The sequence below is a fragment of the Felis catus genome, chromosome A1, assembly GCF_018350175.1.
Source record: "Felis catus isolate Fca126 chromosome A1, F.catus_Fca126_mat1.0, whole genome shotgun sequence".
Taxonomy (NCBI): domain Eukaryota; kingdom Metazoa; phylum Chordata; class Mammalia; order Carnivora; family Felidae; genus Felis; species Felis catus.
In genome coordinates, this window is record NC_058368.1 from 4,381,287 (window position 1) to 4,393,985 (window position 12,699).

Here is a 12,699-nt window from a genome sequence, read left to right on the forward strand (position 1 = left end):
GTCACTGACATTTCAATGGCCTTTATGTCTTCAATGGCACAGAAAGAACTGAATGAATGCCTGTGTCACTGGAAGCCAACGGAAGCTATGTGTGTCTGTGTGTGTGCATGTCTGCCCTTCCAACTTTACAAGGAGTCTGTGCTCCTTAAAGAAAAATCGGAATGAAAAATACAAAAAGGAAATTGACACCTGTAATCCGTGACTGTGATAAACAGTTGTTAATGTGAAAGCTCCCTTCGGTTTCCAAAAGACAAAAATCACACTATCTATGATTTTATTACATGCTTTTCACTAACGTGATATTAAGAATTCTTTGTGAACGTTAACGGCTGTATATTATTTCATCGTGTGGCCTCTATGAGTCAGGATATACTAAGTGACGATGACAGTAACATGAATCCTACCGTCTCAGTGGCTTCCAACAGCAAAGATCTGTTCCTTGAGCAGACGACACATCTCTCTCGGGTGAGCGGACTCCTCTCACGTCAGCAGCACTTAGGCATCCAGGCTTTCTGAGTCTCCACCACCCGGAAGGTCATTGGTTGCTGGGCCAACAGGGAGGAAATGTGGACAAGTGTGCAGTGGCTCTTAACTGCTGCAGCCCAGCAATGAGCCCCATCACTTCTGCCCGATTTCTTTGGCCAGATCAAGTCACGTGGCCACAACTAACCGCACAGAGCAAAGATGTGCAATTCTACCGCATGTCAGAGATAGCGCAGTGCTAAGTGGGCAGGCCTAATGACAAGCACAGGGTACAACACGGTTTGCTTAACCTTTCCTCCAATGTTGGACTCCAATTTCTTGTAGATGTGCTAATTATCAGGTGTCCAGCTTTATTGGGTTTTCTATGTGTATCTTCAGAATAAATTCCTCAGTGCTACATTAATGGCTTTTGTAGACTTCCATGTTCTTGATCCCTCCTGCCAAACCCATTCCTCCTCCTAGAAACAAAAATAAAAATATCTACATCGGTGTATCGACACAATCACTAGTGTTGTCTTTTAATAGAATATGGAGTCATATGATAAGCGAACGTGTCATTTTGCTGTTATTTCCATTTGCATACTTTTGCGCGCCAGGAAAGTCAAACGATTTTTTGTAGCTCCATATGAACTATTTGCATTGTCTTCTTTTGTGACTGACTTCTATGCCTATTTTCCTTTGGGGGGAGTGTCGGGATTTTGTTGTTGTTGTTCTGCCCGTTTTTTATTTGTATTTCTATGCGCTCTTTATGCAGCAACAATATAAACCATTAAGTGTTGCAATTTTTGAAAACCAGTATGCTTGTCTGTGAATTTTATTCATATTTCCTGAGAGAAATTAAAATTTTTGTGGTCAAATCCATTCATCTGTATTTTCATTTGTAATTTCTTCCATCTCTTTTTAACCTACTATCCTTCTCTAAACGAAAGAGAAGATAAGAGGAGCTAAAAGGAGGCAGATAAGGGCTTGTTTTTTTCTATTTAAGTGTTGGCTCCATCTGGTATTTATTTCACGACAGTAAATATGCATAAAGTGACGCAACATGTACACTACTCTTGCTTGGAACATCTTGGGTAGATTACTTAATCTTCCCTCTTCTGTCCCTATAACACAACTCCAAAGTTTGGAAAGCCTCTTAGCTTCAGTACGAAAGTGAATGGGCATCCCGGCCCCGCCCCCACGCAGAGCCCCAGGAACAAATAAACAGAAACGCTGCCCGTCCATTTCCAAACTAATGTGAACCCGTGTCACATTTCCTACTCCCCGTTCGTCAACTCCCAGGTTCTTCAGTACGACTGGTTTCGAGCTTACCCCATCCAACTGCCATACATTCCAAATGAGACCACTGGTTTCCAGGACAGCGTGCTCTTACATTTCCCTCCTAACTCATTGGTTTCTCTCTCTCCTTCTTTGTTGGTCCTTCCTCATTTTCCAGCCCTTTAAATGATGGCCCAGGGCTCATCACTCCTCAGGGTGATCTCACCCAGTCCGTTGGCTTTGATATAATCTATGTGTGGATAACTGCAAATCCCTATCTCCAGCACAGACTGCTCCTCTGAACTTTGGACTTGTATATCCACCAGCCTACGTGACAACTTCTCTTGTTTGACCAGTGGCATCTCATACTTAGTACTCCTAAAACTGGTTTCCTGATTGCCCCAAGGACCTAGCCTTCCCACAGTCTCCTCTCCACGTTAAAGGCAACGCTTTCCTTTTGGCCACTTGGGCCAAAAGCCTCGCAATCACTCTTGATTCTTCTCCCTCTCTTATACTCCAAATTCTATCTGACCTCTACCTGAAACCTTCGGATGGCTTCCTACTCATCCACATCCGAGCCAAAATCCTTACACAAAGAGGACATTCAAGCGGCCCATAAACATACGAAGAAGTGCCCGGAGTTCTTAGTCATGAGAAAAGTACACATTAAAACCACAATGTGATATGGCTCCATCCTCCCAAAGTGGCTAAAAGTAAAAGGACTGACAATATCAAGTATTGGACAGGACGTGGAACAAACGGTGCATCCGAACATTGCCTGTTGGTGTGCAAACCCCGGAGAATTATTTTGAAAAACTGTTTGGCGAGAGCTGCAGTAAAGCTAAAGTATACCCCAAATTACTCCTAGCTATATACTCAACAGACATGAATGCTTGTGTCTATCAAAAGATATATACATGAATATTCGCAGGAACTTTATTCACAATAACCCCAGAAGGGAAATAACTCAAATGTCAGTCAATAGTGGAACACATTAGTACATTGTGGCATATTAAAAATGGAATACTTCGGGGCGCCTGGGTGGCTCAGTCGGTTAAGCAGCCGACTTCAGCTCAGGTCACGATCTCGCAGTCCGTGAGCTCGAGCCCCGCGTCGGGCTCTGTGCTGACGGCTCAGAGCCTGGAGCCTGTTTCGGATTCTGTGTCTCCCTCTCTCTGCCCCTCCCCCGTTCATGCTCTGTCTCTGTCTCAAAAATAAACGTTAAAAAAAAAATGGAATACTTCAAAGCACTGGAAAAGAACAGGTCACTAAACCACGCAACAAGATGCATGCATCTCACAGACACGATGCCGTATAGAAGACGCTACGCTCAAAAGAGTACCTAACACACGGTGGTACTTAGCTCAGGTTCGAAACAGGCAAAGCTGGTGGTTACCTTGTGGGGAAGGTATATTGAAGGAATATTGACTGGCAGGTTGCAGGGGCCTCCTAAAAGCAGGTGCTGAAAACGGTGTATATCTTGACCTGGGTAGCAATGAGACAGGTATACACCGATGTAAGATTTCCTGGAGCTGTGTACTAAGATTTGTGTATCTCATGTAAGTTCTGCCTCAATAAGACGGTAACAAAACAAAACACCTTCTACTAACATTTGTTGGGCACTACCATGCACAAGTGACCTGAAGGAATAATGAACGGATCAGAAATGGGCCCTGCTGCTATGTGAATGTCACTCCCCTTGGGAAGACAGAAAGTAATCAAATGACCTCGAGAAATCAGGAACTGGGATGATCCACACGCAGGGGAAGAACTGGGTTCTGTGAGGGTGTGCGACAGAGGAACCGGCGAGCTCTGGGGGAGTGACATTCCCAGCGGAGCAGAGTGAGAACACAGGAGAACGTGCTCCAGGCAGAGGGAAGTGAGTGCCAAGAACCTGGAGCCAAAGAAAGGAGGCTGCGTTCAGCTGGACAAGGCTGGGCTGACCAGGCCCCACGGGAACCCGTGGGCGGCAAAGGTCTTCGGCCTTTGGCTCAAGAGCAGTGGAAGGCACTGAGGGGTTTTAAGGGAAGGGGGGTTATAAGCGAATGTGCATTTAGAAAAGATCTCCCAGATAGCTGTGTGGATTTGAGAGAGGGAAAGTCGGTCAGGGGACACTCGTTAAGAGAACTGTAACTGCCCAGGCTAGCATCCACCCATCTGGGAGACAGGGCAGGAGACGCGGTGAGGAAGGTCGTCACCGAGACTGCGGATTCGATGTATCTTTATATCTCACAGAAGCGATTTCCACTCCAGGTCAGTATGTGAGAGACAACAGGAACACCAGGGACCCCTATGGACAGAGGCGGAGGGCCAGGGGGACGGGAGCACAGGAGGGACGTTACACATGGACCCTTTCACGTTTTTACATCTTACGGTTTTCAGGCATGTGCATATACTCCTACTCAAAATATAATTAAAACGTAAAGTTAATATCACTCAAGGGGAGCCTTCCTTACCTTACTAATGTTGCCCTTGGCTTCTCTGTTGGTCACAAGGCACAGAGGTAAAAAGACATTGTAGCAAGCCCCTCTGGGTACTGTCATTCCATGAATAATAGTGAGGTCCCCGCGTCCTGCTCACAGCTCATATTTGCCATGGATGAGAACATAATTTACTTAGAGAATCACCAGAGAAGCCACTTCCTGAAACGTAAACTGCCTAAAATCTAAAAGACACATGTGCATCATTTAAAATATACAGTTTACTTGCTATAGGAAAAACTCCTAATATTCTGGATTTTCATTTCATTATATCTAACGCATGTAAATTTGCAGGGGGTTAAAAAAAACAAAGAAAGTATAGCTCTATTTGTGAAAACTAAGACAAAAATGAAAGCCGGTGACTTGGCCCAAAGAGCTCTATTATAAAAACAACCCGGGTAGTCCTATAATTTCCCCGTGTTTTAAATCAGTGAAATCTAGAGTTGCAGCTGTCCCACAGACTGAAACCATATAAATTTTTAGAAAATGAGTCAATCATGAGATTAAAGTTTCAATTTATAACACTTCTGTGTTTTAGTTACAAAGTCGTAAATAAATCTAGCATGACAGAGAAGGTAAATATTTTCTCAGTTGTTTATGCAGCCAAAGAGGAAAGGAATTTAACATGCAATTAACTACTTAGGTTTTTTTTTTAGATACGCACCACATGGTCTTTGTATTCCAGATAAGCAAAAAATAAATATTGTTTTGTTTAATCTAACATTTGCTTAGCAACAACAAATATTCCAAACTAGTGTGATACCTGGCTAATACCTTCGCTTTCTGGAACTGTTTTTCCACTTGCAAAAGGGCTAGCGCGTAAGAAAAGGGAGGAAATAGAACTGCTTCCCCAGGAAGAAGAAGGAAAAAAAACTAAATAGGAGGAATGAAGATTTTTATTAAATAAATGAGGTTGAAGTCTCTGGAGAGAGAAAGATGGACTTTCAACCACTCAGGGCTCTACTTCTATTGTTTTCAGGTAGTATTTTTCTCCCCCCACATTAAAAAGAGAGACTTTTATGCCATTCTTTAAACCAACCTCTGAACAGGTGTGAGGTTAAGAACAGGTCGAAAGCAGACCTCAGATTTCTAAATAAAGCCTCCCATATGATCAGTTTCTCTTATCGGCCTTACTTTAAAAGTAACTGGAAAAAAATGTGACTGCCATTTTAATCGAGATGGTAGAAATCACTTATGAGCGCTATTATTTCTTACCGTCATGATTTACCAGTTTTTCTAAAAATTAAAGCTTTTAAAATAAAATCATGAACACTTGAGTCTATGTGAGGTCACTAAGCTGTAATATAATTTTAAATTAAAATTATGTAATCTCCTCTGGAAACTTCTGAAGTATACACTTAAAATTGGACTTTTTAAACATGATTTTTAATCTGAACGCACAAGTGTCAGCTATCCACAGGGATTTCTACACAAATATACCGACTCACTCACTTACTTATACTGAAGAAAGAAGCCCTTCGAGACTGCCTATCAAGTAAACAGGAAAGAGAATGAACTCTAATGGCAATAAATCAGTCTTCACACCCAAACCGTGTGTAGCAAGGCCATTTTCTCATTGTGTTTCTGCTTATTTTTCTTCTTTTTTAGACTTAAAAAAAAAAAAAAACTCCATACAGTAAAATAAACACGGTAAAAGTACTCTCAAAATCTCTCTGTACTCTCCCACTATGTTGATTTCATGTCCTTCCACATGGTTAAGAGGTCAGTTTGAAAGTTCGTCTGGGATGAGCCCGTTGTGCGAACAAGTGGGTTTACCACTGGTTGGTTGCACACCATCTCCCAACTGGTAAATTACAGGTTACTTTCCTTTGCACGTATTGTCATGACATCAGCAATGTCAGGGTAAGAATCCGCTCTAGAAATTGAGCAATTTCAGGAAGGGAAGCCGTCAAATTGCACATAAACTGTATGCTAAAAGTTCACTTATTAGCCTGTTTATTTGGGAATGCAGAACACACAGCCAAAATAGATGTTCTATAAAGCACGTTCTAAGCTACTACAGTCAACGTAACCCTAAAATAATAGAAAAGAGCAGAGCATTATACTGTTTTCATAGTAGCAGAAACGGAAAATAGTACGTTTAAAATTTTGGTTTTTGCTGGTACTTGAAAAAAAGCTGTTCGGGGTGGGGGGGGTGTCTGGGTGGCTCAGTCGGTTAAGCGAACGACTTCAGCTCAGGGCACTGTCCCACAGGTCGTGAGTTCCAGCCCCGCATCGGGCTCTGTGTCTCCCTCTCTCTCTGGCCCTCCTCCACTTGTGCTCTGTCTCTCTCTCTCTCTCTCTCTCTCTCTCTCTCTCTCAAAAATAAACAAACATTAGAAAAAAAAAAGCTGTTCCAATTAGAAGATCTTCTCCAACCACACTGGCTGATCCACTGTGTGCCCACTGCTTAAATATTCCCCTCAGTTGTCTTCTAAATTTCCCTTCATCTTACTCAGCAAATTCTCCCTGCTCAGTGCAGTCTGTGATCATAGCTTATAGTTCCATCTGTATCTGTATTTTAACTAAAAATTAATTTTAACTAAAACTAATTTTAACTAATTTTTTTTTTTTTATTTTAGAAAGAGAGAGTGCAAGCAGGGGAGGGGCAGAGAGAAACGGAGAATTTCAAGCAGGCTCTGTGTGCTGTCAGTGCAGAGCCCGACATGGGACTAGAACTCATGAAACTATGAGAAAATGACCTGAGCCCAAATCAAGAGTCGGATGCTTAACTGAGCCACCCAGGCACCCCCCTAAAATTTTTTTTTAGAGAGAGAGAGAGAGCATGAGCAGAGGAGAGGGGCAGAGGGAGGGGGAGGGAGACGGAGAGGGAGGGGGGGAGGGAGGGAGAGAGGCAAGAGGGGAGGGGGGAGAGAGACAGAGAGAGAGAGAGAGAGAGAGGGAGGGAGGGAGGGAGGGAGGGAGGGAGGGAATATCTTAGGCTCTACGGTCAGCATGGAGCCTGATACGGGACTCGATCCCTTGACCCTGGGATCATGACCTGAGCCAAAACCAAGAGTTGGATGCTCAACCGACTGAGCCACCCAGGCGTCCTTTCTTTTCACATTCTTTGTCGGTGTTTGTTCTAACAAGAATAATGAGCGGATATCAACATGTCATTCAATCCCAGTAAGTGCCTTCCTAGAATAAGTCTTGTATATTTTAGCTTTATTCAAGATAGCAAACTTTAAATTATGAATGGACAAGAAAGACAATCTCCTCAGATGTACTTATTGTGACATTTTCAGGTGCTCAGGACTTTCTTATTCTGTACTCATCACTGTTTTCAACATGAGGTGCTAAAGGACAAAGAAGGCCTCACTGGCGGCAAGTTATTCAGAGAATTCTTTTATTCCCAGGATAGCTGCGTGTGAGACACGGCTTCACCGACAAAGTCCACAAAGGTAGTTCAACCGAGCGAGATACAAACGAGTCGTTAACAAATCTTGGAAAACTGCGGTCTGTCAGCAGAGTCAGTTGTTCATGCTTTGAACTTGAAAAATACTCACAAGGACAGAACTGAACGGTCACAAGGCTAGAGATAGGTTTTGACCCAGACGCTCCCAGACATGACTGCCTCTCAACTGCTTCAGAGGGATGAGCGACAGTGTAAAAACATAAACTTGAAATCCTATAAAAATAAAAATGCAGCATCTTCCACTCTCTGAGTAAATAATGGAGGTGATACACAATCATCTAGGAACAGAATGTTCTGAGAAGAGATGGTCATTAATATCAAAACCAAACATCAGGCTCCGAATAGTACAAGGCTAGCCCGTTGGATACGCTGTAAAACAGCTCTCTGTTTACAACCAGCTTTTGGGCCCCTAGCAAACTACTGTTAGAATAGCAAGAAAATTACAAATCACATTTGTCTATACATTATATACAGCACTAGAGCTAGGTCGTAAGTATCAATAAATTGCTGACGTAGTAAGTCTGTTCACTTGAAAAATAAGCACCCGTTATTTATTGCGGGATATGGCTGGAGCTGCCCGTGTTCAATAATCGCGTATCAGAAGAGCAGAGTTTGCCAAAACATGATCTACACGGGGCTAATGTCTAGAAATGAACCAGGCAGAGTTCTGTGGTCATTAGTAAGCCTTCAAACAAAGCACGAGAGACTCAATGTTCATTAGCACATCACAGATCCTGAGAAGCCCGCTCAACATTATTTAAACAAGTATTCCTCAAACGTAGCTGATGGGACACTTTATTCTCAAGGTATTAATGCGCTTGGAGAGACACTAATACAGACACATACGTAATCACCGTCTAAAAGTTTAGACCACATTACATGCATATAATCTGTGCAGTTCTATCAACATTATGAATACTCTGTAGGTTGGTGTTCAAATTATATTCTCCTGTTCTCATGGTTTCATTGGAGGGAATAAAAGGATTCACTGCAGAGAAACATCCCTAGAGATAAGTTTGTAGGGAAACCATCCCTCTTCCAGCCTGCATGGCGGGATGCTCTCAAGTCCCCCTCCCGGGTCAATGCTCGTGACGAACTCACACTCATTCTCCACCCCCTGACCTCCGCGTCCAGCCGACCACTGCGCCTCATGGAGCCTGCCTTCTACACTGTTCTCACACCCATTTCAATCTTTCCACCTTCACAGCCACTTCCCTGGTTCGAGCTACCCACTCTACCCCAGCACCTGAATAATTTCCCAACTGTTCCCCCTAAATCCATTCTTTACCACATATGGCACAACCCAAATAACCTCTTAACGTAGAGAAATCTTTTCCACATACCAATTTTCTACTATTTCTATAAACTACTAAGATAAGGAGAATGACAAAACTATCAAGGTTATATGCACTATCAGTTTAAGAAACAAGACACTTCCAGGACGTGTATAATCCCATTCCTTGTTCCAGAGGTTAGCACCCTCTGAATTTTGTGTTTACTGTTCCTTCACTTTTCGTTAGAGTTTTACTGCTTATGTGTTTACCTGTGAGAAGTCCATTATCTGTGCCCCTCAGTTTCAGCTGCATGAATTCCAGACAATGAATATGGCACAAATTATTTATCCATTTTTTTCCACTGACAGTCACTTGGGTTCTTTCCCGAATCCCACCTCTTCCTTTTTTTCCACTTTTACAAACAGTGCTGTTATCAACCTTCCAGTTATTATTATTTTTTTATGTTTTGAGGTTTTTGTTTTTTTTAACGATTATTTATTTTTGAGAGAGAGACAGAGTGTGAGTGGGGGAAGGGCAGAGAGAGAGGGAGACACAGAATCCAAAGCAGGCTCCAGGCCCCGAGCTGTCAGCATAGAGCCCGACGCAGGGCTCGAACCCACGAGCCGTGAGATCATGACCTGAGCCGAAGTCAGATGCCCAACCGACTGAGCCACCCAGGCACCCTTAATGTTCCAAGTTTTTATTAAATTCTAGTTAGTTAACAGGAGAAGAATTTAGTGATTCATCACTTACATATAACACCCAGTGCTCATCTCAAGTGCCCTCCTTAATGTCCATCACCCATTTAGCCCCTCCTCCTCCCACCTCACCTCCAGCAACTCTCAGTTTGTTCTCTATAGTTAAGAGTATCTTTGGGGCGCCTGGGTGGCTCAGTCAGTTGAGTGTCTGACTCTTGGTGTCGGCTCAGATCATGACCTCATGGTTTGTCGGATTCTCTCTCTCTCCTTCTGTCCCTTTCCCCTGCTCATGTTCTCTCCCTGTCTAAAATAAAATTTAAAAACAAAACAAAACACAAACAAACAAACAAAATACAATTTACTCAAAGAGCCATAGCTACTGCCAATGAACAAGGGAGACAATCCCAGTGAAGAGATAAGTCTCTGTATTTTCTCAAAAGGAAGTAGGACAAGGATAGTGGGCTTAATAACATCATCCTTTCTTTTAAATTCAAACAATTTACTGATAGTTGATTCAGAATTTGTTTGCCACTGTGACTTCATCTTTGTATATTTCATTATTACGCAGAGGAATCTGGACGGTAGGGAAGTTTGGGTTCTCTTCTAAGGACCATACAACGTCACCATACAACTGGAGATAAAGAAAGGCAGAGGAAGCAGCTCAGCCAAGCTCAAGTTCTGCAGCTTTAGAAAGCTTCCCGCTTCCTCCTAATTTTTGCCTTCCTATGATTTAATCACTTACTGATCATGTTATAACTACATGGAGTTCACATCACATCCATCTGTAAACTAAGCAAAGAATAGGGTGCCTGGGTGGCTCAGTCGGTTAAGCATCTGACTCTTGGTTTCAGCTCAGGTCATGATCTCACGGTTCGTGAGTTCAAGACCAGTGTTGGGCTCCGAGCTGCTGACAGTGCAAAGCCTGCTTAGGACTCTCTCTCTCTCTCTCTCTCTCTCTCTCTCCCTCTCTCTCTCTCTCTCTCCCTCCCTCCCTCCCTCTCTCTCTCCCCCTCACCCCCACCGTCTCTGCCCCTCCCCTGCTTGTGCACACTCTGTTTCAAAATAAACAAACTATAAAAAATAAATAAAACTAAGCAAAGACTAAAAAATGAGCACAAAAAACACACGAGCACAACAGCACATGAATCAGGCAGTGTTCTGCAAACTGGAAAAAGCTATTAAATCTAGGCAATTGTTATGGTTTGTTCCACTGATGAATATTCTCATTGCCACAAATTTTCACTAACACAGACGATCCAGGGCTCAGTAATACACAGCATTAGAACAGTAAATTACACATAAAGTCAAAAACAGGTACGTAGTATGCCTAGCATTATATACTGGAGCAGACGATTAAGTGTCCAGACGACCAAAACTATTGATAACAAGTATTATGATGATAAAATACGCTATTATTTTACTTGTGTGGTAAATTCGCACTATTCCAATGTACGTTTGAGTGTCAGGACCTGAACATCCCCTGGACAATTACGGTTCACTGAAGAGCCTCTTAGCACGGGTGCTGGCACCCAATACTGTAACAACACGTGTTCAGCGTTGTACAGATCACAGAGTGCCTCCAAATGTGCTATCAGACTGGCTAAGCCAGACGATCCAAACCAGGCCCTCCCGGCAGCCACCGCCCCACCTAGTCAGGGCAGCCCGCCCGAGGACGAAATGAACCCCAAGAAGGACAAGCCTGAGAAATGGAAAGAAAGAGAAACTTCTCGAACGGTATTTTGTAAGCACTAACCAGATCCAACTTACCTGAAACCAGATATACCCTTGTATCTTTCAGTGATGAGATTCCATAAAGCCTCTTTTCTGCCTAAGCACTATGAGAGAGCAATCAGAGGTTCTCTTGCAAAGCAGCCAGCTGGAGTCTGGCACTGCGTTCTCAATAAATGGTTAACAACACCCCTGCCTTCTATGCTGACAGACCACACTAAATGAGAGAAGATACGCAAAACTTCTATCATAATCCCTGATGCAAACAGGGTACTCAGTAAATGTCAATTCCCTTTGCAGTGAAAATGATTAGGGGCTGATAATCACATTCATCTCGTATCGCTAACCATTGTTCTCATTGTAGGAAAATGACAAAAAAGAACTATAGACTAACTCCAATGACCTTTTTCACCGCTTACCTTCCCAGGCATCCAGAAACACATTGCTAGCAGGAAGAAAATAAGCATTATAAATGGATGGCTAGAGATATTAAATGAGCCAGGCAACTGCTAGCATTTGCCCCATACAAAACCTCGGCACAAATGTAGCGATTTCAGGTTCTGCAAGGGGTAAGGGACCACAACCTACTCCCTCTGACGGAGACACTTGCTGAACCATTCGACGGCACACGGCAGGATCAAGATGCGAGACTCACGGTATTTGGAACGTATGGTAAGCCATAAAATTTCTCCTGGGTTTCCCTGAGAATGTCTGTGGTCGATGCCGTCAGGGGGTGCTTCCCATGGTAGATCTGATCCAGGGCGGCATAAAAGACCTAAGAAAGATGAAAACGTCCACTTAGTTCTGGCAGTCCAGCCTTACATCTAAGACGCAATGGGTTAGACGCAAAGGTGTTAGAAGTGTATCAGAAGAAGAAGTACATGTAAGTTACGTATACGTAACGTTCACAAATATAAACGTATATGGCTTGAAATGTAATTTGAACCACAATTCAGACCATGCTAATGGTGAAAAGGAAAGCTGTCAGCCTTTTCGTGATGAGGGATATTAAAATTTTTTGAACTGTATCTATAAGGTACTCTTTACGTACAACGTAGTAAATTAAATTTGTGACCACAAAACTGGAAGTTGGCCCGTTGATATCTATAGATATACGCAAAGTATATAGTTGGAAATAGGAGAAAAATAATAAAGTTCCAACTTGTGACCCTCTGGATCTAATACATCCTGCGTGGTTTCTTCCTGGAATCCTGATATATCTTAAATGAGAGAAATGAAATGGTCCGAATCCACGTTTTGTGACGAGAAGGGACGGAACGTTAAACAGATGGGGCGAGGTGAAGGAAGAACGACTCTCTTGCGACGGGTGAGTAGGGACGTTACAAAGAATTCTGGCGCAG

General features: G+C 43.0%; 1 protein-coding gene across 10 annotated transcripts in view; it reads right to left on the bottom strand.

The window, feature by feature from the left end:
• MIPEP (mitochondrial intermediate peptidase) overlaps positions 1–12,699 on the bottom strand; it is a 200,559-nt gene that overhangs the window by 94,335 nt on the left and 93,525 nt on the right. For 7 of the 10 annotated variants that reach the window (XM_045041790.1, XM_045041638.1, XM_045041906.1 and 4 more), the window contains one exon: positions 11,994–12,113. The exons of 1 other annotated variant lie outside the window; for it this stretch is intronic. In XM_045041790.1, coding sequence (XP_044897725.1) covers positions 11,994–12,113 — 120 coding nt within the window. Of the gene's footprint in view, positions 1–404; positions 942–11,993; positions 12,114–12,699 lie in introns of all 10 variants that reach the window. 2 more of the 10 variants (XR_006588074.1, XR_006588087.1) reach the window with 1 other exon arrangement.